The 21,109-nt window shown below is 53.8% G+C and overlaps 1 protein-coding gene across 1 annotated transcript; it reads left to right on the top strand.

Moving 5' to 3' along the window:
• Positions 1-1,615: 1,615 nt before the first annotated feature.
• On the top strand, positions 1,616-16,961 carry LOC104542141 (protein phosphatase 1 regulatory subunit 12B-like; the record flags this gene model as incomplete). The annotated part of the gene is made up of 6 exons (XM_010186358.1): positions 1,616-1,632; positions 2,085-2,229; positions 3,512-3,616; positions 3,860-3,913; positions 6,135-6,185; positions 16,875-16,961. Coding segments are annotated over 6 exons (459 nt in total), but the record flags the coding sequence as incomplete, so codon positions are not given.
• Between the last annotated feature and the right edge of the window lie 4,148 nt (positions 16,962-21,109).

Here is a 21,109-nt window from a genome sequence, read left to right as displayed (position 1 = left end):
ACCCTATGAAAATAATATGGACTGCAGCCACTGCCGTGGCTCAGGACCTGTGCCAGCACCGGAATGGGTCCTGGAGCTTTGGTGCCCATCTCTGGTCATGGTGACCCAGCCCTGCCCCAGGTCACGGCTGAGGGCCCAGCGGGCGCAGCTCTGGGGAGAAGGTGCTCGTCAATGGCCAGGCTCGCTCGTCCTTTTGAGCTTTGCATTCCTCGTCCTTTTGAGCTTTACCTTTAGCAACTTTGGCTGGGTGCGTTGCCCATCCACGAGGCTGCAGACGAGCAGGGTTCTCCAGTTGGTTTCCTGTTTCTGGTCAAATCACCACATCTCACGTCAGGGCTGTGCTGCAGAGCGGGGATCGCAGAGCCCTTGGGGATGCTCCCATCTTCCATCAGGGTTCAAGGGTTACATTAGGGCAGGCTCAATTAAAAACTCAATAACCAGGTGTATGTAATGCATAGCCAGGTCCTGGCATTGCAGTGAGCAGAGGGCACAGCCCGTGCTGCTCTGGTCCGGGAGTGGGGAGGTGGTGATGGCTGGGCCGCTTGTGTGCTGCTCTGCCACGGCATGGGGGGACTTAGACCACCCCTCCATGCCGTGTGTGCTCCAACACTGCCCGAAATTGCAGACATCGCTGGGATTCGCCAGGCAGGAGCGGGAGGTCTGGAGAACTCAAGCTCTGCGGTGCCAGGCAGGCAGCAAATCTGCCACGAGCGAGGCGCCAGCACTGGATTTACTGGTGTGTCTGGGCAGCAAAAACTCCACCACCACCGCATCTGGGCACTAAAAGCTGACCCCTCGTCTTCTCCATAACATCCTCGTGTTGACTCTTGCACTTAAACTAAAGAGGATGGAGGGCCATCACTGGCGGTGCCTGCAGCTGTGCTCACATAGGGAAATGATGCTGCTAATACAAATAGCAGGGGAATATTTGGCTTGATTTCCAGTTCAAGGGACTGAAAAAGAGTTTGAATTTGAGTAAATGTCTGCCAAAGAGAAACCATGCGGGGAAGGAGGTGGTGGGTGAGCGCGGTGGGGCCTGCAGGGATGGGGAGGTGTGGATGTAGATGTGGATGGACCCCCACGTCCACCCTCTGGCTGCTGCAAGGCTCCTCGTGCAGCTTCTCTGAGCAGCATCTCACCACGGGGAAGCTTTATTTTAAAAAGAACCATCTGTGATTTCCTGATGTTCAGCACAAATACGCAGCGAGCTCTGCGGATCAGGGTCCATTCATCCCGCTCACCCGCACGGTGCACAGGGCACTGATCAAAGCCAGGAAGAACAATTTGATTTTAAAAGGCGAACAGTAGATTCGTGTTGGTTCAAAGGAGTGGATTTCAGTCCTGGAAGCCGGGATTTGAAGAACAAGGCACAGGAGGGTTTAGGTTAGCAAAAGAAATGAGATCTGAAATGCTTCAGAGGAGCTGAAGGAGTTGAAACGATTGAGGGAGGGATCGGTGGTTCCCAGTTTGGGCTTGAGAAATAATGCGGTTTGGCTTGTTGGGTGCTGGTATCAGAGGGGGGAAATCGCTGCTGGTAGCTCTGCAGTTTTCAAATCGAACCTTTAATTCCTGTTATTAATTCCCTTTTTCTTTCTTTTTTTTTTCCCTCTTTCAGCATGAAAGACTTTCCAGGTAAGAAGTTTATTTTTTGGAGTTTTTTTCTATTTACTATTTATTGACAGCGTATTTCTGTATGGCTTTGGGGTTTCCCTGTGCTTCAGATCAGCAGCCCAAGCTGCTGCCCATTCGGTTCTCACCTTAGCTCAGCTGCTGGACCAATTTGCTCTCATCCTTCTCCCTAAATTATTTAACAGCTGCTCCGCAGAGAAAAAACCCCTCTGTGCCCAATTAGAAACGGAGCCTCTTCCCACCGTGCAGATGAGAGGTTCATGGGGAGTTTCTGCCCATTTGGGGTTTGGGCTGAGATTTTTTTCTGGTTTTTAAAGCGGGGCTGGGATGCTCTGAGCCGTCCCAGTGCCTCTGCTCCCCCGGGTCCACCACAGCCTCCAGTTCACCCAGTTGGGCTGTCCCGGCTGTGCCAAGCACCAGCACAACCCCAGTGCTCCATCTCCATCCCGTTCCAGGTTGGAAGCAGCCACGAACCCTGCCAGCGGCGACTCCTACAGTGACCGTGCCTCCAGCCGCGCCAGTGCCTACGCCCGCAGGGAGAACCGGCTGTCGGCCCTCAGCAGCCGGGCAGAGGAGGAGAGCAACAGGGACTACAAAAAAGTAGGTGTTTATAAACATATTCTTGTCACTGTGTGCACCTCAGCAGCTGCCTGTCGCTGCAGAAACTTGCACTGAGAGGCTTTGGAAAGAAGGAGAACAAGAAGTGGTAATGGAAAAGGTTTCCATTGCTTTTAGAAGCCTTTTAGAAAGGCATCAGAGGGGCAAAAAAGGACAAGGGGTGGGGTGAGGGGGGCACAAAAAAGGTGGGGAGGGACTTTTTACAAGGGATGGAGTGATAGGATGAGGGGGAATGGTTTCAAACTGGAAGAGGGGAGATTTAGACTGGATATTGGGCAGAAATCCTTCCCTGTGAGGTGGTGAGGCCCTGGCCCAGGTTGCCCAGAGAAGCTGTGGGTGCCCCCTCCCTGGCAGTGCCCAAGGCCAGGGTGGACGGGGCTTGGAGCAGCCTGGGCTGGTGGAGGTGTCCCTGCCCATGGGGGTTGGACTGGGGGGCTGTGAGGTCCCTTCAACCCAAACCACGCTGTGATTCTGTGACATTTATGACAAAGAAAGCGGGGAGAAGAGTTGAGGAGTCAGGTGGGAGAAACACAGGAGGGATTTGAAAGGAGCAAGAACAGGCCCTGTTGCTCCCACGTGCATATCCCTGCAGTATTATTTTCACTGCTGTGACAGTCCAGATTTCTATAATCTCTGAAACTTTCATTGTAATCCTTGAAAGGCAGCAGTACAGACTGCCACACACATCAGGTATCAATGCAAAGACTGTTTGGAATGTGAAGAGCTGTGGATGACCTCAGTTCCGCAGTGACAGAGGCTGAAAAGCCCCATGCAGCGAGCAGCACCCAGCTCTGCAGGACTCATTGGGTCAGAGGAGACAGGCAGTGTGCCCGGTTTGTCCAGGAATGGAAATGCTGCTTGGTTGAAGGAAGGGAAGGGAAAAAATCCATTTTGGAGTGGCCCAAAACTCTCCTCCTTTCTGTTCTTCTTCAAACTTGTGCGACCAGGCTGTGTTGTCTTGGGAGCACAACAGAACCAGAGCTTCAGATCCATCCAGCACACGTAACTCAGCGCTTTATTATGCGTGGTGGTTTACCTAAATTAAAAACATCCTTTTCTCTGCCTCTTGGCTGTGTTTAAACACCCTGCAAAATTGAACAGCCGTTTTCTCATTTCTTATGAGTTATGAAAACGCACGTAAAGCATCCAGACCGGTGCTGTTTGCCCTGCTCCTCCTGACATGGGGGAGCAAAGCAAACCCTCAGCTGCGGAGGACACGGCAGAACGGGGCCTGGTTAATGGGGATCTCTGTTTCCTATTGCAGTTATATGAGAGCGCCCTGTCCGAAAATCAAAAGTTGAAGGCGAAACTGCAAGAAGCCCAGCTCGAGTTGGCCGACATCAAGTCCAAGTTGGAAAAAGCAGCCCAGGTAAGGCAAAAACTGGTTCCTAGACTGGAGACACCGAGCACCAGCCCGTGAAAAACCAGTGCGTGGGAAAGGATTTAGCTCTTGGGAGGGAGGGCGCTGCAGAAGAGGCTGTAATTTTCACAGAAGTAAGTGTGAGTGATTCTGTAAAGACTGCTTTTTCTCCGGGCAAGTGCATCTGTAGGCTATCTAGGCCTTTGTGAATGCCTCTCAGTTTTAATAGCTTTCTATTTTTAATTTACGTAGCAGAAACAGGAGAAAACTTCTGACCGGTCCAGCATGCTGGAGATGGAGAAAAGGGTACGTGTCTGCTTTCTTCTGGGTCTTTGCCTTGTGTTGCTCTGCAGTGCACAGTAATTTCTTGAAGGAAAGTGTTAATTATAAGATAAGTTATATTTTTTACAGTGATAATTGTGTTCTGACCTTTCTGATGCCTCAGACTTTTCTGCTCTCTTTGCAGATCAGCTTAGTTCTGATTTCTGTCCAACAGATTGTATGGCATCGCGCTAAGAGGCTGTTGGTCCATTAGGCTTTAAAATATTTTGATCCTTATAAAATAAGGGCTGTTTTGGGGTGGTGCTGCTGTGCAACCGTCACTGTCACCTGAACAGAGCTGCTGGGGGAGTCATGACACGGGTGGAGCTTTTCTTTGGGAAAAAAGAGTGTTTTGGTCAGAGAACAGACACACACCACACATCCCACCTCCCACCCCTGCCCTGCTTCCAAGCCGGGGCAATGTCCTGCACCATCCAGGACCTGAAAGGTGCCTGTAAGAAAGCTGGGGAAGAGCTGTTCACTGGGGCATGGAGTGATAGGATGAGGGGTAATGGTTTTAAACTGGAAAAGGGCAGATTTAGGTTGGATGTGAGGAAAAAGCTCTTCCCCATGAGGTGGTCGGTCACTGGCACAGGTTGCCCAGAGGTGGTGCAGGCCCCATCCCTGGAGATGTTCAAGGCCAGGCTTGCTGGGGCTGTGAGCAACCTGATGTGGTTCAAGATGTCCCTGCTCACTGCAGGGTTGGACTGGAGGAGCTGTGAAGGTCCCTTCCAACCCAATACTTTCTATGACTCTGTGATCACTTTTGGTGCATTAGGATCACAGCAGCCACGAATACAGGTTTCTGAGAGTTAGAGAGAAAAAACGCACCAGACTGCTCTCATGCCAGTGGCATTCCCTGTTCCAAGGACAGCCTGTGCACTTTGCAGCGATGCATCCCTGGATGCAGTGGTGCTGTGGACAAAACGTGACCCAGAGCCCATCGTGCACGGCCACTCAGGAGCTGAGCTTTCCTCACGCTCCTGGCCCCACGTTTCTCTGCAGAGGACAGTGGAGTGGGGCAGAGCGTGTCCCTGCTGTCCTGACCCACATCTCCCATTCCTCAGCTCAGTGCCCTTCCCTGGGGTGGTCTGAGCCCTCTCATGCTGAAGTCATTGATGGACCAGGTCTGTCCCTCTGTCCATGAGGCCACCACCAGCCCTGGTGGCAGAGCCCAGCTGTGTGGCTATCTCTAGAACAGACTGAAAGCCGTCAGCTCAACAGCTTTGAAGCCTTAAATTAATCTTGGAGCAGCTGAATTTGCAGCCTCCACTCCCTGTTTGCTGTTTGTGATTTGATGGGCTCTGTGAGTTGTCCCATTGCCTCCTGTCATGGGGTGCAGTTCAACCCAGGGCTTTGCTTCCAAACCCCAAAGACCATGTGAGATCAGCAGGTCACAGAATCCCAGACCGTTAGGGATTGGAAGGGACCTCCAAAGCTCATCCAGTCCAATCCCCCTGCCGGAGCAGGAACACCCAGATGAGGTTACACAGGAAGGCGTCCAGGCGGGTTTTGAATGTCTGCAGAGAAGGAGACTCCACAACCTCTCTGGGCAGCCTGGGCCAGGGCTCTGTCACCCTCACTGAGAAGAAGTTTCTTCTCAGATTGAAGTGGAACCTCCTGTGTTCCAGTTTGTGCCCATTACCCCTTGTCCTATCATTGTTTGTCACCGAGAAGAGCCTGGCTCCATCCTCGTGACACTCACCCTTTAAATATTTCTAAACATGAATGAGGTCTCCCCTCAGTCTCCTCTTCTGCAAACTAAAGAGCCCCAGCTCCCTCAGCTGTTCCTCATAAGGGAGATGCTCCACTCCCTCGATCATCTTTGTAGCCCTACGCTGGACTCTCTCCAGTTGTCCCATTGCCTCCTGTCATGGGGTGCAGTTCAACCCAGGGCTTTGCTTCCAAACCCCAAAGACCATGTGAGATCAGCGTGTCCTGGGGGCTCACTGGAGTGGGGGCATCGTTTCATCAAAGGGGCATGAGGAGAGCTCAGGGTCTGCTGAAACGGGCCCAGTGGGTATCGCCTGCAGGTTTCCCAACTGCCCCATCCCATCTGATCAGCTCCTGGCTGTAACCTGTGCGGTGCTTTGAGGTGTTTTAGTGACTGCTCCTACAGAAATACTCTTGTTTTTCTTTAAAACCAAACGTGTTGTTTTCCTTCCGAGTCCTCATGACCATCTCTGTTATGAATCCTTGTAAACAGGAGAAGCGAGCCCTGGAGCGGAAACTGTCTGAAATGGAGGAGGAGATGAAGGTAGGAAATCATCAATTCGTCTGTCTGCTCAGTTGTTGTGTTCCGTACTGGCGTCTTTGGGGCTGTCACCCAGGAGTAGTAAAGGTGGAGAAGGGACTTGTGTTACATCTGAGCGTGTTCCTTTATGCAGCCAGAACTTACCTTAATGGCCGTGTTTTCCAAACGTGAAATACTAATAAAACGGCCAATTATCGTTCATCTGATTGCACCAGATGTTTAATTTGTTACGCTGTTTGATCCGAGAGCGGTGAAAGCTGTTCTCCTCAAGCACTTCCCGAAACTAACCTCTGTGGCATCGCTGAGTTGCAGTGTGCTGATCCCCTGTGCTCTGAGTAGTCGTCCGCGGCCCCGGCAAAGCCGTCGTGGTTCTCTCCGGATGGGTAAGAAGACAGAGCTGGCTTTTGAGATCACGCACACCGGCCAGCAAAAACCACAGCGTGGTTGTGTTTCTGTGCGCATGGACTGGAGGGCTGTGTCAGCAGGGAGTAGGTGGCAGCAAAGGGGAATTTGCTTCCCGGTGACTTGCAGCATGTCTTAATGTCACCGGACATGGCCACCGGCCGCTCCTTCGCTTCTCTCTCTGGTGGCGTTGCTTCGAGGGACGGTTCTGCTCCAGATGCCCTGCGAGCACAGGGTTGATGGGGCGCGGCGTGGTTTGCTCCTCTGCACACCTCAAACTTCACTGGTTTTGCAGCATTACGGCATTTTACGCTGTATTTTAACGCTCGTGTTCACAGAATGCCCCCCTTTGCTCTGTGCCCTGCACTTTGATTCGCTTTGAGTGTTACCCAGGTGGGACCAAGCTGCTGCAGAAAGAAGGGCCCCATCTGAGAGCTGTGAGCATGGGGCACTGATGGAAACCATTCCCTGTCACAGCTTCCTGTGTCTGTTTGAAGCTTTGTTATTTACCTCTCTGAAAGGACCATTGGCTTGTGCTGCATCTTCTACTGCAGTGAGCAGCACCGAGTCACAGAGTCATGAAGGTTGAAAAAGTTCTCCTAAGATCATCAAGTCAACCCAACCCCACCATGGCCACTAAACCAGGTCCCCAAGTGCCACACCACGGCTTCTTGAACTCCTCCAGGGATGGGGACTCCACCACTGCCCTGGGCAACCCCTTCCAGTGCTTGACCACACTTTCAGTGAAGAATTTTTTCCCAATATCCAGTCTAAACCTAGCAAAGGGTTTGGTGGAGCCTTACTGTTCTTTCACAGAGGAGAAGATAGGTGTGGATGTGCTGGCCAGAGGGGAAGGAGAAAGGACTGAATGTGCCTAAATTCCAAATTCTTTGTTCGCGGGACAGGTAATAACCTTGAACTCCAGAGAAGCCTTGCTGTAATCACAGAAATTTGGCCTTCAGGAGAACGTGCAGACAGCAGCAGTTGTGGTGTTTCTCCAGCAATGCAGATCACTGCAAACCAGCTCAGCCCGTGGAGTAAAAAGACAAATTGGTGTCCTCTAGTGGCCTGTGGGTTCTGAAACATTTATATTGGTTCAGGAAGCAATTATTGAAAGAAGGTGCCTGTAGGAAGTGTTGGACGCAGCCAAAGCGCCGCTGGTTTGGGTTGTCTGGAGCTGCAGACTGATGGGAGCCAAGAAGGTGCAGAAGGAGCAGCGTGGCTGGAAGGGAACGTGGGCAAAGGGAGCCTGTGCTTTGCCTGCAGATGAGCCATCGGGTCCTGGAGAGCGGTGCTTGCTCTTTCCTCTGCTGTGTCCTTGCTGCATTGAGCAACCAAAGTGTCCTTTTGTTAGAATAAATAGACATGAGATTTGAAAATATCTCTTCTAAGGGGTTACGTTTCCACAAGTGCAAAAACTCGAGCGTGTGGCGAGTACCTGAGTGCGCTGTGACGTGTCCTCTTTCACAGCCACTCAATAGAAAGGAGAATATAGATACACGTCTCTGAAGATAAAATCCTTGAACTGGACAAGCACTTCCCGTGTCCACTTTTCGTCGTGCCTTAAAGCAGGAGAGACAGCCTGGTTGTGTTTGCCTACAGTGAGGTAACCACAGAGCATCTCTGTTCATCCCCGGTGCCAGAGTCAACCCAGGAAAGCAAATCTGTTAATTCTGGTTAGGTTTTCACTCTGGTTTCTTGCACTGCCGCTGAGCAGCACCAGGAGGAAAAGCGACCCAAGCAAATCCACCCCTTTTCTTTAGGGTGCGGAGCAGCGAGGAGAAACACCCAAACATGCCAGGTTATTGGGTGCTGGTTGATGGTGCTGCTCTGGGACTCCTCCCCACTCCTCTTTGATCACATCCAGCGTTTCGGTCCCAGGGTGTCTGTGTCCATGTGCATCTGATGTCCTGCCCAGGGCTTTCCCCTCCCTGCAGCTGATTTCTTGCAACGCGGAGGCACAGCAGTGGTCAGGGAAGGGCCTGGGTTTCTGGGCTAGAAACACTCGGTACTTCAAGCTGTAGCAGTAAAGAGCTTTGTTCTTTAATGAGTTTAACCCCTGCTAATGAAGCAATCGAAAAACGGAGAGGAGTGGGGTGAACTCTGTGATGCCAGAGCCGCTCCTGTGAAGGGGATGGAGCAATACCAGCATTTCCTCCGTGGCTGCAGGATGCGACTGGAGATGAGCGACTTGGCTGAGGAAGGAGAAAGAAAAGGAGCATTTGTGCTGGACCGAAATCCACACCAAGAGCCCGAGGTCCCAACTCAACACAGCAATTCTTCTTGAAGGTCACGGGAGCCGTACAGCTCTGCACCTCCTGGCTGTGCACCATGCGTGCTCTGGGCGTTTTGATTTCCCCTCATGTTGCAGGCACCAAATCCTTTATTTGCAGGCAGGTACAGCTGAACAGAGACCTGCTTTTGCTGAGCCAGGTGTCCAGCAGGGTGATAAGAAGTCGCAGCGGCAGCATCTTTGCCTTGGCTTCGGTCCCAGCTTCCCGGCCTTTGCTGGGTTTCTTGGACCAAAGGAAGGCTCTGTCCTACCTGCAGCACACACATATTTTTACATAAATGATCCTTTTTATCATGAGGCTGAGCTGCGGCTGCTCAGGTCGTGCTGAGGTGTGGAAAACAAAGCTGGTCCCTAAAGCGATCGCAATCCTTTCCATCCCGCGTAGCTCAGCGCCCCGTTTTGCAGCTGTTTGGTGTTTGCTGCCTGCCAGATGCTCAGTGTGTTCCCTGTGAGAAAGGAGGACGTTTATTATCCGTGATACCACCAAGAGAAATGGCTCTTCCCCTGTGACCCATCCTCCAACAGCTCCTGGGTGATCCCACGCAGGAGGGACAGACGATGTCTGTCTGTCCTCACTGAGCACAGGATGAGCTCAGGCTGGTTCAGGGGTTGATGGCTGAGATTTGAGGTGTGACTCCTCACAGGACGGACGGGTGATGTCTGTCTGTCCCTGCTGAGCACAGGAGGAGCTCAGGTGGGTTTAGGGGTCAATGGCTGAGATCTGGGGTGTGATTCCTCACAGGACAGACAAGGGATGTCTGTCTGTGCCCACCAAGCACAGGGAGAGGCACAGCTCGGGTGAGTTTAGTGATGGATCAATGGCTGAGATTTGGGAAGGGGCATCTCACTGCCAAGACGTCCCTGAAGCCCCGCTGCCATTTGCTGCCGTTTGCTGCCGTGGCTCTGTCTCAGGACCCGTTGGTTTACCCGGTGTTGGTGTACCCCAAGGAGCTGCTTTGTCAGTCTGACAACCTCGGGGGACTCAAACCCCACCTTTGCTGGCTCCCTGCACCCTCCTGCCTTGCGTCTCTTGGCTTTGCAAGGCTTTTGGACAAGGTGTCTTCATTCCTCCACAGGGAGCAGAGGTGGCGCTTCTGGGCAGCGGTGACCAAGCCGATGGACGGGGGCTGCAGGAAACACTTCTCTTTCATACAGAAACAAGCCCTTGTCAGGGTGTCCTGGCATGCAGCAGGTTCCTTGCCCATGTCATGCCCATGGGGTGGATGTTCATGCCTTGTGCCACCGCAGGTTTGCCCGTGCTGCTCCTGGCAAAGGACAGGCAGGCAAAGGACGTCCCTTTGAGCGCTTTCTGCTGATGCAATGGCAGAAAGGAGTCCCCTTCCCCTGCACCCATCCCTGCGTCCCCTCCCTGCCACTGCAGCCTCACGAGGAAGAGGATGCAGGGAGGAGCGCGTTGGTTTGCGGAGCTGCCCTGGTTCTGGGCTGGGATTTGTTCACTTGAACCAAAACCTGCTCGTTTCACAGACTTTTCCCCTCCTGCATTCCCCTGGCTGTGCTCCCCCCACCACGGAGGGGGTTTCTCATTCACGTGGCCCCACTGCCCGAATTGCTGTGGGGAGGATGGATGGACAAGATGCTGCTCAGAAAGCAGCTCCATGGCCTCATCGTGTCCTGGCATCTGCACATGGCTTTGCTTTAGCACCACCAGGAAAAACGTCGTCCTTGTGGGAATGTCGATGTCTGCCTGGCTTTCCCCGTGCCCCGTTTATCTTCCTCAGTGCTTTTATGTTGTGTCTCCCCGTTGCTGCTGTACCTGTGCTCACCCCAGTTTTGGGGCTCAGTTTCTACCCCATCCTTTGCCCAGTTGTTCCTTTTGCTGTGTTTTCACGCTGCTGCCATCCAAACTCATGAAAAGGAGTCAGGTTCTGACTTGTCACCTCTGGAGATCAGAGAGAAGTCGAGCCCCGTGGCAGAGTTGGATGAACCCCCCCCTCATCCCAGCCCTTTGGGCAGATCCAGGAGGCATCATTCAGGTGCTGCAGGGACAGGGATGGTGTCTCCATGGTCTGCTCTGGGACAGGGGCTTCATTTTGCGCCTTTTAAAATCCCCTGTGGAGCTCTGATCTCTCTGTGCTACCCAAGTCTGCTTTAGTTTTGGGAGACACATGAGCAAAAGGAGTTTTAAACCAATTCTCAGTGCCAGTGGTGCTGTCAAAGCCCACGTCGGTGGGCAGTGGTGGTAGCTCTCACAGCAGGTCCCAGGTCCAGCAGCTGCTGGAGCAAACTGGGTAAACTGGAAAATAAGCTGCAAAAACCTGTCCTGCTCTGTGCTGGGAAATCCCTTTATTTGACAGTTTAAAGGCTTTGGCAGCCCCTGGAGAAAGGGATGGTTCCCAAAACATCCTCAGTGTGTGGTGAGGCTTTCCCCATACCCATCCAGCACTCACTGCCGCTAATTTCTCCTTTATTCTCTTCTTTTTCTGTTCCTGCCTGTGGACTAAACGCCCATTTCCGTGCCCGTTTGTCTCCGTGATGTCTTCTCTCCGTGTTTCTCTGTCCCCTCCTCTCGCTCTCTGCAGAACCTCCACCAGCTCAAACAGATTCACACTCTGAGGCAGATGAATGAGCAGCTCCTGGCTGAGAACAGGGCTCTGACCCGGGTCGTGGCCAGACTTTCCCTGCCTGCCAAGCCCTCCGAATCAGAGGAGCTGTAGCTGTGTCCCCTCCGGCTCATCTCGCTCCCTCTTCCACTCTTCCAGGCAGGTCTCCGCCGTTTCCCCTCGCCTCCTTGCCCTGCAGGGCGGCTGATGCAGCTTGTGGCTCCAGCGCAGCATGCGGCACAGGATCCAGCCAAAAGCTTGGGCTCACTGCCCGGCTGTGGGCAGGGCTTCGCTGAGCCCCTGCTCGGGCCTGCTGACTTCTGCTGCGCTTGGCCAACGGTGCTGGCCCCGCTGGTTCACTCTGGTTCACTCTGGTTTACTAACTGCCCACAGCAGGGGAGCCTGGTCCCTGTGGATGAGACCATAGAATCACAGCGTGGTTTGGGTGGAAGGGATCTCACAGCCCCCCCAGTGCAACCCCCATTGGCAGGGACACCTCCACCAGCCCAGGCTGCTCCCAGCCCCGTCCAACCTGGCCTTGGGCACTGCCAGGGAGGGGGCACCCACAGCTTCTCTGGGCAACCTGGGCCAGAGCTTCAACACCTCACAGGGAAGGATTTCTGCCCAATATCCACTCTAAATCTACCCCTTCCAGTTTAAAACCATTCCCCCTTGCTCTGTCACTCCCTGCCCTTGTAAAAAGTCCCTCCCCAGCTTTCCTGTAGCCCCTTCAGGTCCTGGCAGGTGCTCTAAGGTCCCCCCAGAGCCTTCTCCTCTCCAGGCTGAACAACCCCAACTCTCTCAGCTGTCCCCATAGCAGAGCTGCTCCAGCCCCTCACCATCTCCATGGTCTCCTCTGGACCCGCTCCAGCAGCTCCACGGCTTCTGGTGCTGGGGACTCCAGAGCTGGACCCAGCCCTGCAGGGGGATCTCACCAGAGCAGAGCAGAGGGGCAGAATGCCCCCCTGGCCCTGCTGCCCATACTGCTTGTGATGCAGCCCAGGACACGGTTGGTTTCTGGGCTGTGAGTGCCCATTGCCAGCTCATGTTGAGCTCCTCATCACCCCCAAGTCCTTCTCCTCGGGGCTGCTCTCCATCCGTTCTCTGTTGTGTCTCCCATCCATGGCTCCCATCTTGTTGAGAAGCAGGAGGACACGCTCCCTGCCTTGCCACAGAGGTGTGGAGCTGGGTGGTTGTTGCTGAGATGGCCACTGAGTGATGGATCAGCTGCTTCCCTGCGGCTTAACGCTGGAAAATGGGGGCTTCTTGGTGCCCATGAGTTTGCCCTTTCCATTACCTTACCTCAAAGTGGATGTTTTATGCTACGTGTGTGCTCATAATGCAATTCTTCTTGAGAAGCTGGCTCCCAGAAAATAAGATTATCCAAAGTCAGCATGCACAATCTAATCAGTTTCTAGGGATGTTATGAAAAGTGCACGTTTTCGACAGGAAAGTGATTTCTTGGTGACCTGAGCAGAGAACAAGTCCCTTCCTTCATTTTAAAGAGAATCCGAGTTCAGTTTTTGGGGTTTTTGTGGCAGGGGAAGTGATGGGGGCCGAGCAGATGCACTTTCTCTTTTCATCTGTTTGAAATGCATTGCAGAGCAGTCGGTGTTTGAAAGCCAAGGACAAGCCTCCCGTAAGCTGCCCTCGCTCATCGCGCAGTTGAATTACATCCTTTCTTGCTACTTCATTGGTTCAGTGCTAAAATAAAGCTGTAAATGCTGCTTTCTTTGGGCCCTACCTGCCTTTTGCAGGTTAGTAGGGATATTTGGGTCCCTTCAGACATCATAGCTATTTTTTCAAAAAAAGGAAAAAGCAGCGTGCTCTCATGGGCTGGAAGTGGCACTAAGGTATGAAATCATCTATTCTTAGCACACAAATTATAGCAGGGCTGATTAACCGCGGGAACAAACTAACCTGGGGAATTGTGGCTCCCCCTTGCCGCGAGTCTCAGCTCCAGCCCACGTGGGTACGGATGGGCTGGGGCTGTTGGGTGCTCCAGGGACTGGATTGTGCAGGTGATCGGTGATCAGTGTTCAGTGATCAATGTTCAGTGATCAGTGTTCAATGATCAATGTTCAATGAGCAAGGGTTCAGTGATCAGTGTTCAATGAGCAATGTTCAGTGATCAGTGTTCAATGATCAATGTTCAGTGATCAATGTTCAGTGATCAGTGTTCAGTGATCAATGTTCAATGATCAATGTTCAGTGATCAATGTTCAGTGATCAATGTTCAGTGATCAGTGTTCAGTGATCAATGTTCAGTGATCAATGTTCAATGATCAATGTTCAGTGATCAATGTTCAATGATCAATGTTCAGTGATCAATGTTCAGTGATCAGTGTTCAGTGATCAGTGTTCAATGAGCAATGTTCAGTGATCAATGTTCAATGATCAATGTTCAGTGATCAATGTTCAATGATCAATGTTCAGTGATCAATGTTCAGTGATCAGTGTTCAGTGATCAATGTTCAGTGATCAATGTTCAATGATCAATGTTCAGTGATCAATGTTCAGTGATCAATGTTCAATGATCAATGTTCAGTGATCAATGTTCAATGATCAATGTTCAATGATCAATGTTCAGTGATCAGTGTTCAGTGATCAGTGTTCAATGAGCAATGTTCAATGATCAGTGGTTCAGTGATCCATGGTTCAATGATCAATGGTTCAATGATCAATGTTCAGTGATCAATGTTCAGTGATCAGTGGTTCAATGATCAGTGATCAATGTTCAGTGATCCATAGTTCGATGTTCAATGATAAATGATCAGCGTTCACTGATCTCACCATCTCCTGGTTTAAATCTGCAGCAGCATTCCTGAACCTCTCCCCAGCTCCCACCTTCTCCCAAGCGATGGGTTCAGTCGCTCTCCTTCCCTTCGTGTGTTGAGAACTGAGCAGAAGTGTTCCCAGGCTCAGGGAGGTGCTGTGTCCGCCCCGGCAGTCACCGCTCTGCTCTGCTCCTGGGCAATGCTCGCATTGTGGCTTTGCCCTGCTAACGGCCTCTGCTCTGACACGGCCGTGTCGCTCCTGCAGGCTGGCGGGGGCGCGGGGGCTGAGCCCACATTGCTCATAGGTTTGCAGTTGCAGTTTACTGCTGGTGTCCAGATGGAGAAGAGCCGTGTTTCTGCAAGCCCTGCTGGTTTATTTTCAGCTCTTTCGGTGGGTCTGACAGGATGTCGCTGGTACCTGTGTGCCCCGTCTCACCTCGACATCACAGCTTGCAGGAGTGTCACTGGTTTAGACTCATTTGCTTCTCATTGCTCTGCTTATTTAGTAGACAGATTTACTACTCATCTCATTTTCCAAAATCCAGGTAATTCTGGAAATGCCACCTTCTCCAGTGTCACAGGTAGTGCAGGGGTGCTGCTCGGACCAGCCTCTGCCCAAAACTCACTTGCTGCCATCAGGGACGGTCAGCGTCCCCGTCCCGCGGGCTGTGCCACCTCCCTCCTCTCCATGGAGATGGGACATTGATGAAGCTCCAGTTTTTGGGCTTCACCTGCAGTTTGTTTCACGTCACTTGAGGCTGCTTTGCTTTGAAATGGGGAATGGCCCGGGGGGGATGTAAATTTGTGAGGTTGAGTTGTAGTTTTTGGAGAACTTCACTGCAATCTGATGGAGTGGGGTTACAGGACAGGGCAGCTGCTCTCTGGGAGGCTGTGACGGGGCTGTCTCTGCCAAAGTGAGTGGTCACCTTGGTGTCACTGCAGGGATGGAGGCACTGGGGGCTGCAGGGGTGCGCCAGCAGTGGCGTGGAAAGGACAGGGACCGTCCCCCAGCAGACCCAGTTGGAGTTGAACCATCCCAGTGCACTGGACTGGGCAGCACCGTGCTGTGCAGTGCACGAAGCTCGGGAGGAAGCAGAGGGTGCAGGATGAAACGGGTGCTCTCCCTGGTTTTGGGGGGTTCTGAGTATTTTGGTGCTGGGCGATGGCTCTGGTTTGGCCATGAGCAGATCTGTAATGTGGTGACAGCCCTGTGGTGATGTCCCTGTCACACGGGGTCGGGGTCATACGACTCCCAGCTGCTGCTGAAGGAGCAGTGCTCACCTCCCCTCCGCAGAAGCTGAGGCAGGGAGCAGCACACGACCACAGGTAACGTGCTGTACAGAATCAGCTCTCCACAGAAATTGCCACAACTTAAGGAGTTTATCCATAGCCATCCAGTTCTGGTTTGGTTTTCCCCTTCCAATCCAGCAAGGATAAAAACATTTGCCTGAACTTGCAGGCCGTCAGCAGACGGAGGGGGCCATACAGGTGCCAGTTTCTGCTGTTGCTGCCTTCATTCATGCTTCCTTCAGAAAACCTTGGAGATTTGACACTTGGTAAAAAGCAGTGAACACCCAGCCTTCAGCCAGCGATACGTGACGTAACATTCCCAGTTAACAAGTGGGGTCCAGTGAGACGCCTCTGAGCGTCACAAACTGGAGCTCTGGCCACCCCATCACGTTGTTTTACCCCAGTATCCCTCCATGCTCCCATTGCCCCCTCCTCTCCACCAGCATCAGTGGGGATGGAGTTGGGCACCTTGGGGCAGGAGTTGTGGTCAGAGCTGAAGCTCCAGCTTAGAAGAAAGTTCAGTGGGGTTTGAATTTGGGGGAGCTCCTCGAAGCCCCTCCTCGAGCCATTGCGGAGCCCACACAAGTGTCGTGACCCCACTACCCCCTGGCTTGTTCCAGATCGGAGCTGATGGCCCCTGGGGCTGCTGGCACCTTCGGTGTCACACCCAGACAGGAGCACGGGGTCCTGCAGTACCCAAGGGCTGGGGATGGTGCATGGAGGTCACCCCCACAGCACGGGATCCTGCAGTCCCCAGTGTCTGGGGACGGTCCAGTGGAGGTCAGCCCCATAGCAGGAGGAGTCGGGAGGGGTTTTGCCAATGAGAGATGCTGGAAAGGCCTTGTCAAAGCTGGTTCGTCCCATTTCCAACTAAAAGCTGTGGCTGTTGTCTGTGTTGTGGCCCCTGGTTGAGCTCCAGCCTTAAACAGAACCGAGGAGGTGTCTCCATGTCAGTGTGTCCAGGCCTCTGGTTTGCATTGAACACCTGTGGGATACCGAGGAAATTTGGGTTGTTCTGAAGAGGTTTTGCAAGGTCCAGCCCCAAGTGAGCATTTCAGGCCCTTGTTTTCCCCTCTGGTCCTGGCCAAATGGAAAAACCAATCAGGAAAAGCAGCTTTAGCGTTTTCTGCCAAGCCCTCACGAGCCTCTGGGAGCAGGTTTGGGGTGAAACGGCTCAGAAACGGTTCCCTGGCGCTGGGGCCGTGGCGTCGCTGCTCACCAGGGGCTCTTTGCTGTGCTCAACCCCCCACGCCTTGTGAAAACCCTGCAGAGATGCTCAGCGTTAACAGCGCGGGTGCAGGGGCTGGGACGTCGGAGTTTGTCCGTCCGGTGCCGAGCTCTGATCCCACCTCCCGTTTGTCTCTCACAGATTTTGACGGAGCTGAAGTCGGACAACCAAAGGCTGAAGGACGAGAACGGAGCCCTCATTCGTGTCATCAGCAAACTCTCCAAATAGGAGTCCCGAGCAGAGGCGGGATGAGGAGGGTGCCCTACGCGAGCTGCCAACCCCACGCTGCCCCGCTCCTGTCGCGTACAGCAAGCGTCTCGGCCGTGGGATCAGCCTGCCTTGCCCTGCCCGTTGCTGTACATTCCCTCTCTGCCCTGACTTCCCCCAAACACGCGCCCCTGCCATCTGGTTCCTTTTAAACGAAGCATGTTGTGGTATCCCGGACATTTTATTCAAGGGAGAAGAGAAAGGCGAGGACTGGGTCTGAGCTGCCAAAACTTCTTCTGCCCGGTGCTTGGTGTTGGACTCTGCTCTGGAGCAGGTAGCGCCTACTTGAAAAAGTGACAGAAAGAACCAGTCCAGCACTTCCAGGTGGGAAATGGGAACATGGGCTGGGACTCAGGCTCACAACCCACTGAGATGGGGACTCTGGTTACGCTGCGATGCTGTGGAAGCCACCAGGGCTGATTTCTGTACCAGGCTGACAACAGCCGCTTTGCACAGAGATCTTCTTCTCCCTCCGCCCCCGTAGACCAAGTCTTTTATTTCAGACCCGTTCAGTAACATCAGCCTGACTCTCAGCGCCATTCCCCGTGTCCCTGCCTTTCCTCGCAGCCTGCGGGGTTCGGTGTCACCCCGTGTCCTTCCAGGGCCCCCATCTCCATCCGCTCATTGCATCTCAGCCAGGATGCAGCTCGGGTCCTCCCAAGCTTTCTGAGGGACAAGTGTGAACCCCTGCAGATCTGCTGCTGCGTCCACATGTGTGTGAGCGTGGATCCCCTCGCAGGGAGCTGTGCCCACACCAGAAACCGTCCCTCTGTCCTAACAACCATTTTCCTGCTGTCTTCATGGAGGCAGAGCCCTACAGAGGAGTCTGGGCAGGCGTTTCGGGTACCTGAAGGGAAGGGCAGCCCCAGTTGGTTTAGAGAGAGGGGATCCAGGGCCCTGTCCCACCCCCCAGCAGCAGAAAAGCTGGGTTCAAGGCAGAGCAGCGTGAAGCAGCGATCACTGATCTTGCCCTGTGCCTTGCGGGCCTTGGTGTCAGAGGGACAGGAGCTCCCCTTGGCTGTGCTGGTGCCTGCACTGCCGGGATGGGGCTTTTCATCTGCCAGAAGCTTGCAATAAGCCTTGGCCTTGAAGGAAGCCTCAAAAACCCCTCTTTAACGTTACCCGCACTCAGAGCAGTTTGGAGTTGTTCCCCATGGGCATCAGACCAGCTCCTCTGAGTGCAGTGGTGATGGCAGCGACCTCCCGTCAGATCTGTGGAGATGCCCCCTTCCTTCTCAGCGACTTCCTCCCATACCCGAACCACGTCCCCACCTCATCCTCCCACTTTTCTCCTCTCTTTCCCGTTGTCCTGTGATCTCCCTGCCCCTGCAGTCGCAGTCATTGAACACGGGGGTGTCTGTGAGGGGTTGTACCCACGTCCCCAGGCCCCCAGACCCTCCACTATGAGAGATAGAGGAGATACTTGAACGTGAGCATCATCCTTGGGTGTGCTCAACAGGGTAAAATTTACCTCTGTCAGTCAATCCTGGGCATTTTGGACCCTTTTGCTGATAATTGCTTCAAAAATCATCTTTATTTTCCTCTCCCTTGGGGTTTTTTTTCCTTCGGTTTTTCATTTTTCCCCCCAGTTCTCCATTTTTCCCCTCCCTCTCCTGTTTGCCCCTCTCTGGCTCCTCTCGGAGCCCCCTTTTTCCCCAGCAGCTCAGAGGTTCCTCTCCCGCGGCGTTACCTGTGCACGGCACCGAGACCCTTCCTCCGCCCCTGCGTTTTGGGGAGGAAGAGACCAAAGCTGGTGACGGCACCGGGGTTTCTGCAGAGGCTCCTTTTTATACTCCTTTCTTTTAACCCTGCTATATTCAACAGCGTTCAGTCTCGAGATCCGGTCAATGCTGCTTCTGCACGCCGTTCCCCGTGCTGCACTCGCTGTGAGTACTTCTTGGTGTTTCCTCCTCTTGCTGACCCACTCCTCGCCTCGGATTTGGGCCCTCCCGGCTCCGAACTGGAGTCCGGGCCCTTCTGCGCCGCGCGGGGAAGATCCTCACCTGCGGGGGGTGCATCCCGGCGGGACGAGGGACGCGATTTCGGACTAAAACTCCTGCTCCTGGCCGTGTGAAGCCCGGCGGCTGCTGAGGGAGAGGGTTCAGCCCCACCTGACAAACCCACCCTGCACTGACATCTGCCCCTTCCCGCAGGACACCCGAAGGAGCAGCACTGAAGGGCGCGGGGGGCTCGGTTCCTCTTGCAAAGCCAAACCAGCGGTTGGTGGTGCTCAGCACTGGGTCGTCCCCCCCAAACCCCATCTGGGTCCCCCCCAATGGCTTGTTCTGCTGACCAAGCTGTGAGTGCTCGTGCTGACCCCATTCTCCGCGTGGCCCCACCGCCGCGCTGCGGAGGGGACGGCCGGGACGGACACGAGCAGGTTTTAAACTGTGTGACCCAGAGCATTTGCCAGACGTGATCCCCATGGAGAGCACAGCGCTTCGCTGTTTTCTGAGCGATTGCTTGGGGTGAATTCGTTTTTATCATCGCTTGGGGTGAACCCGCCTGTTGTGGCTGCGAGTTTGATGACGGCTCCTTGTAAATAAACTCCTTGGAGAAGCGGGACTGGCTTACGAGATGGGGAGAGAATGTATTTTTATGCAACTTTTGAGTGGCCTTTCAAACCCTGAGATGAATGATTTGTTTTACTGGTTGTTGTTATATAGTATTATAAGTATTATGTGTTTGAAAGTTTGGGAATAATATTCACATCTATGATGCTTGTAAACACAACAGTATTTATAAATGAATAAAATAAGAGTTGATAAAATAGAAGCTTTGCCTTGGCTTCTGTTTTTCTCAGTGGTTTAACCTAAAATGCCGTGGTTTTTGCCCAAAACTTCCGTAGCACAGTGATATCAGTGGCCCGTGAAAGCAGAAATGCTCCATAGCTGCGCCGTGGGGAAGGCAGCGCTCCCCAAAAGCCCAAGTGAAGGAGCTGTGGGTGCGCGTCCCCAAAATCCACCCAACGGGAGAGGGTCCCTGTGTCCCCTCCACACCCTGGTGGGGTTGTGCCCAGGGGTTCCCTCTGTGGTGCTGGGCCCTGCGTTTGCTCTGCTCAGAACCTGGAGCAGGACAGGCCCCCAGTGCAGACACTGGAGCTGTTGTCCCCGGTGGGGTTCATGGACCCTCTGCCTGTTTGGGTTTTGAGGGGCAGTTACTGCAGCGTGAGCTCCTTCCCTTGGTGCTGGGGGTGTCCAGCGCTTCTGAAAGCAGAGCAGCACCCAAAGGTGAACACATGGCCCAAACTGCTTGTGTTGGGGGAAGAATTCGGTGGGGACCTTCGATGTCTTCCCACCTGTGCCCCGTGTCGAGGACAGCCACACTCACCAGGGCCTGGGGGTCCTGGGGACACCCCCTCCATGTGAGCACGCACGTGTTTTGGGGGGCTTTGTGGGGCTCCCCTCATCCCCATCCCTCCATTGTCCCTGGGATTCATCCCACCCACTGAGCTCCAGCAATGAGACCAGCAGGGGCCAGGGGCTCCTTTCAGCTCGTTTCTTTAATAAGGAGACAGAGATCATTACAAAATAACCATTGAACGAGAAGAGACGGAAACGACGGAGTCCACACGAGAGGAAGGGGCTTTAAAAGCAGCTCCCCCCAGAGCTGAGCACTGCAGGGGCCGGGACGGGGCAGAGCAGGGGGGTCCGGAGCCTGGGACGCCCAAAGGAGCCGCTGCTCCCTCCCGGCTTTGGGGGAAAAGGACGAGAAAGCCGAGGTTGTTGCCAAAAACTCCTGGATTTGCTTCCTTCGAACCCCAGGAGACCAAAGCCGAGCGTCTCCGTGGCACGGCTGGGTTTGCACCGACCTCATCCCCGAAATGGAAACCACCCGAGCGGACACAGCAGAAATAGCCCAAATCCCTCCAAAAAAGCCTTTTCACCACCAGATCTCCACCGCATCCCAGCTTTTCCATTGCAGAAACACCACCAGGAGGTCGGCCCCGGCGTCTGTGCCCAGCGCTGCCCGGGGTGACGGTGGCAACCGTGGCCGACGTGGCTCGTCCTGCGCCGCTGAGCCCCACGAAACCGGAGGGGGGACGGTGGACACATGGGGAAGGGGGCACGGCTGACCCGGGTCCCGGTCACCGTGGTCTAATATGGCTT

Source organism: Mesitornis unicolor, unplaced genomic scaffold (genome assembly GCF_000695765.1).
Source record: "Mesitornis unicolor isolate BGI_N332 unplaced genomic scaffold, ASM69576v1 scaffold6846, whole genome shotgun sequence".
NCBI lineage: Eukaryota > Metazoa > Chordata > Aves > Mesitornithiformes > Mesitornithidae > Mesitornis > Mesitornis unicolor.
This window is presented reverse-complemented; position numbering and strand designations above follow the sequence as displayed.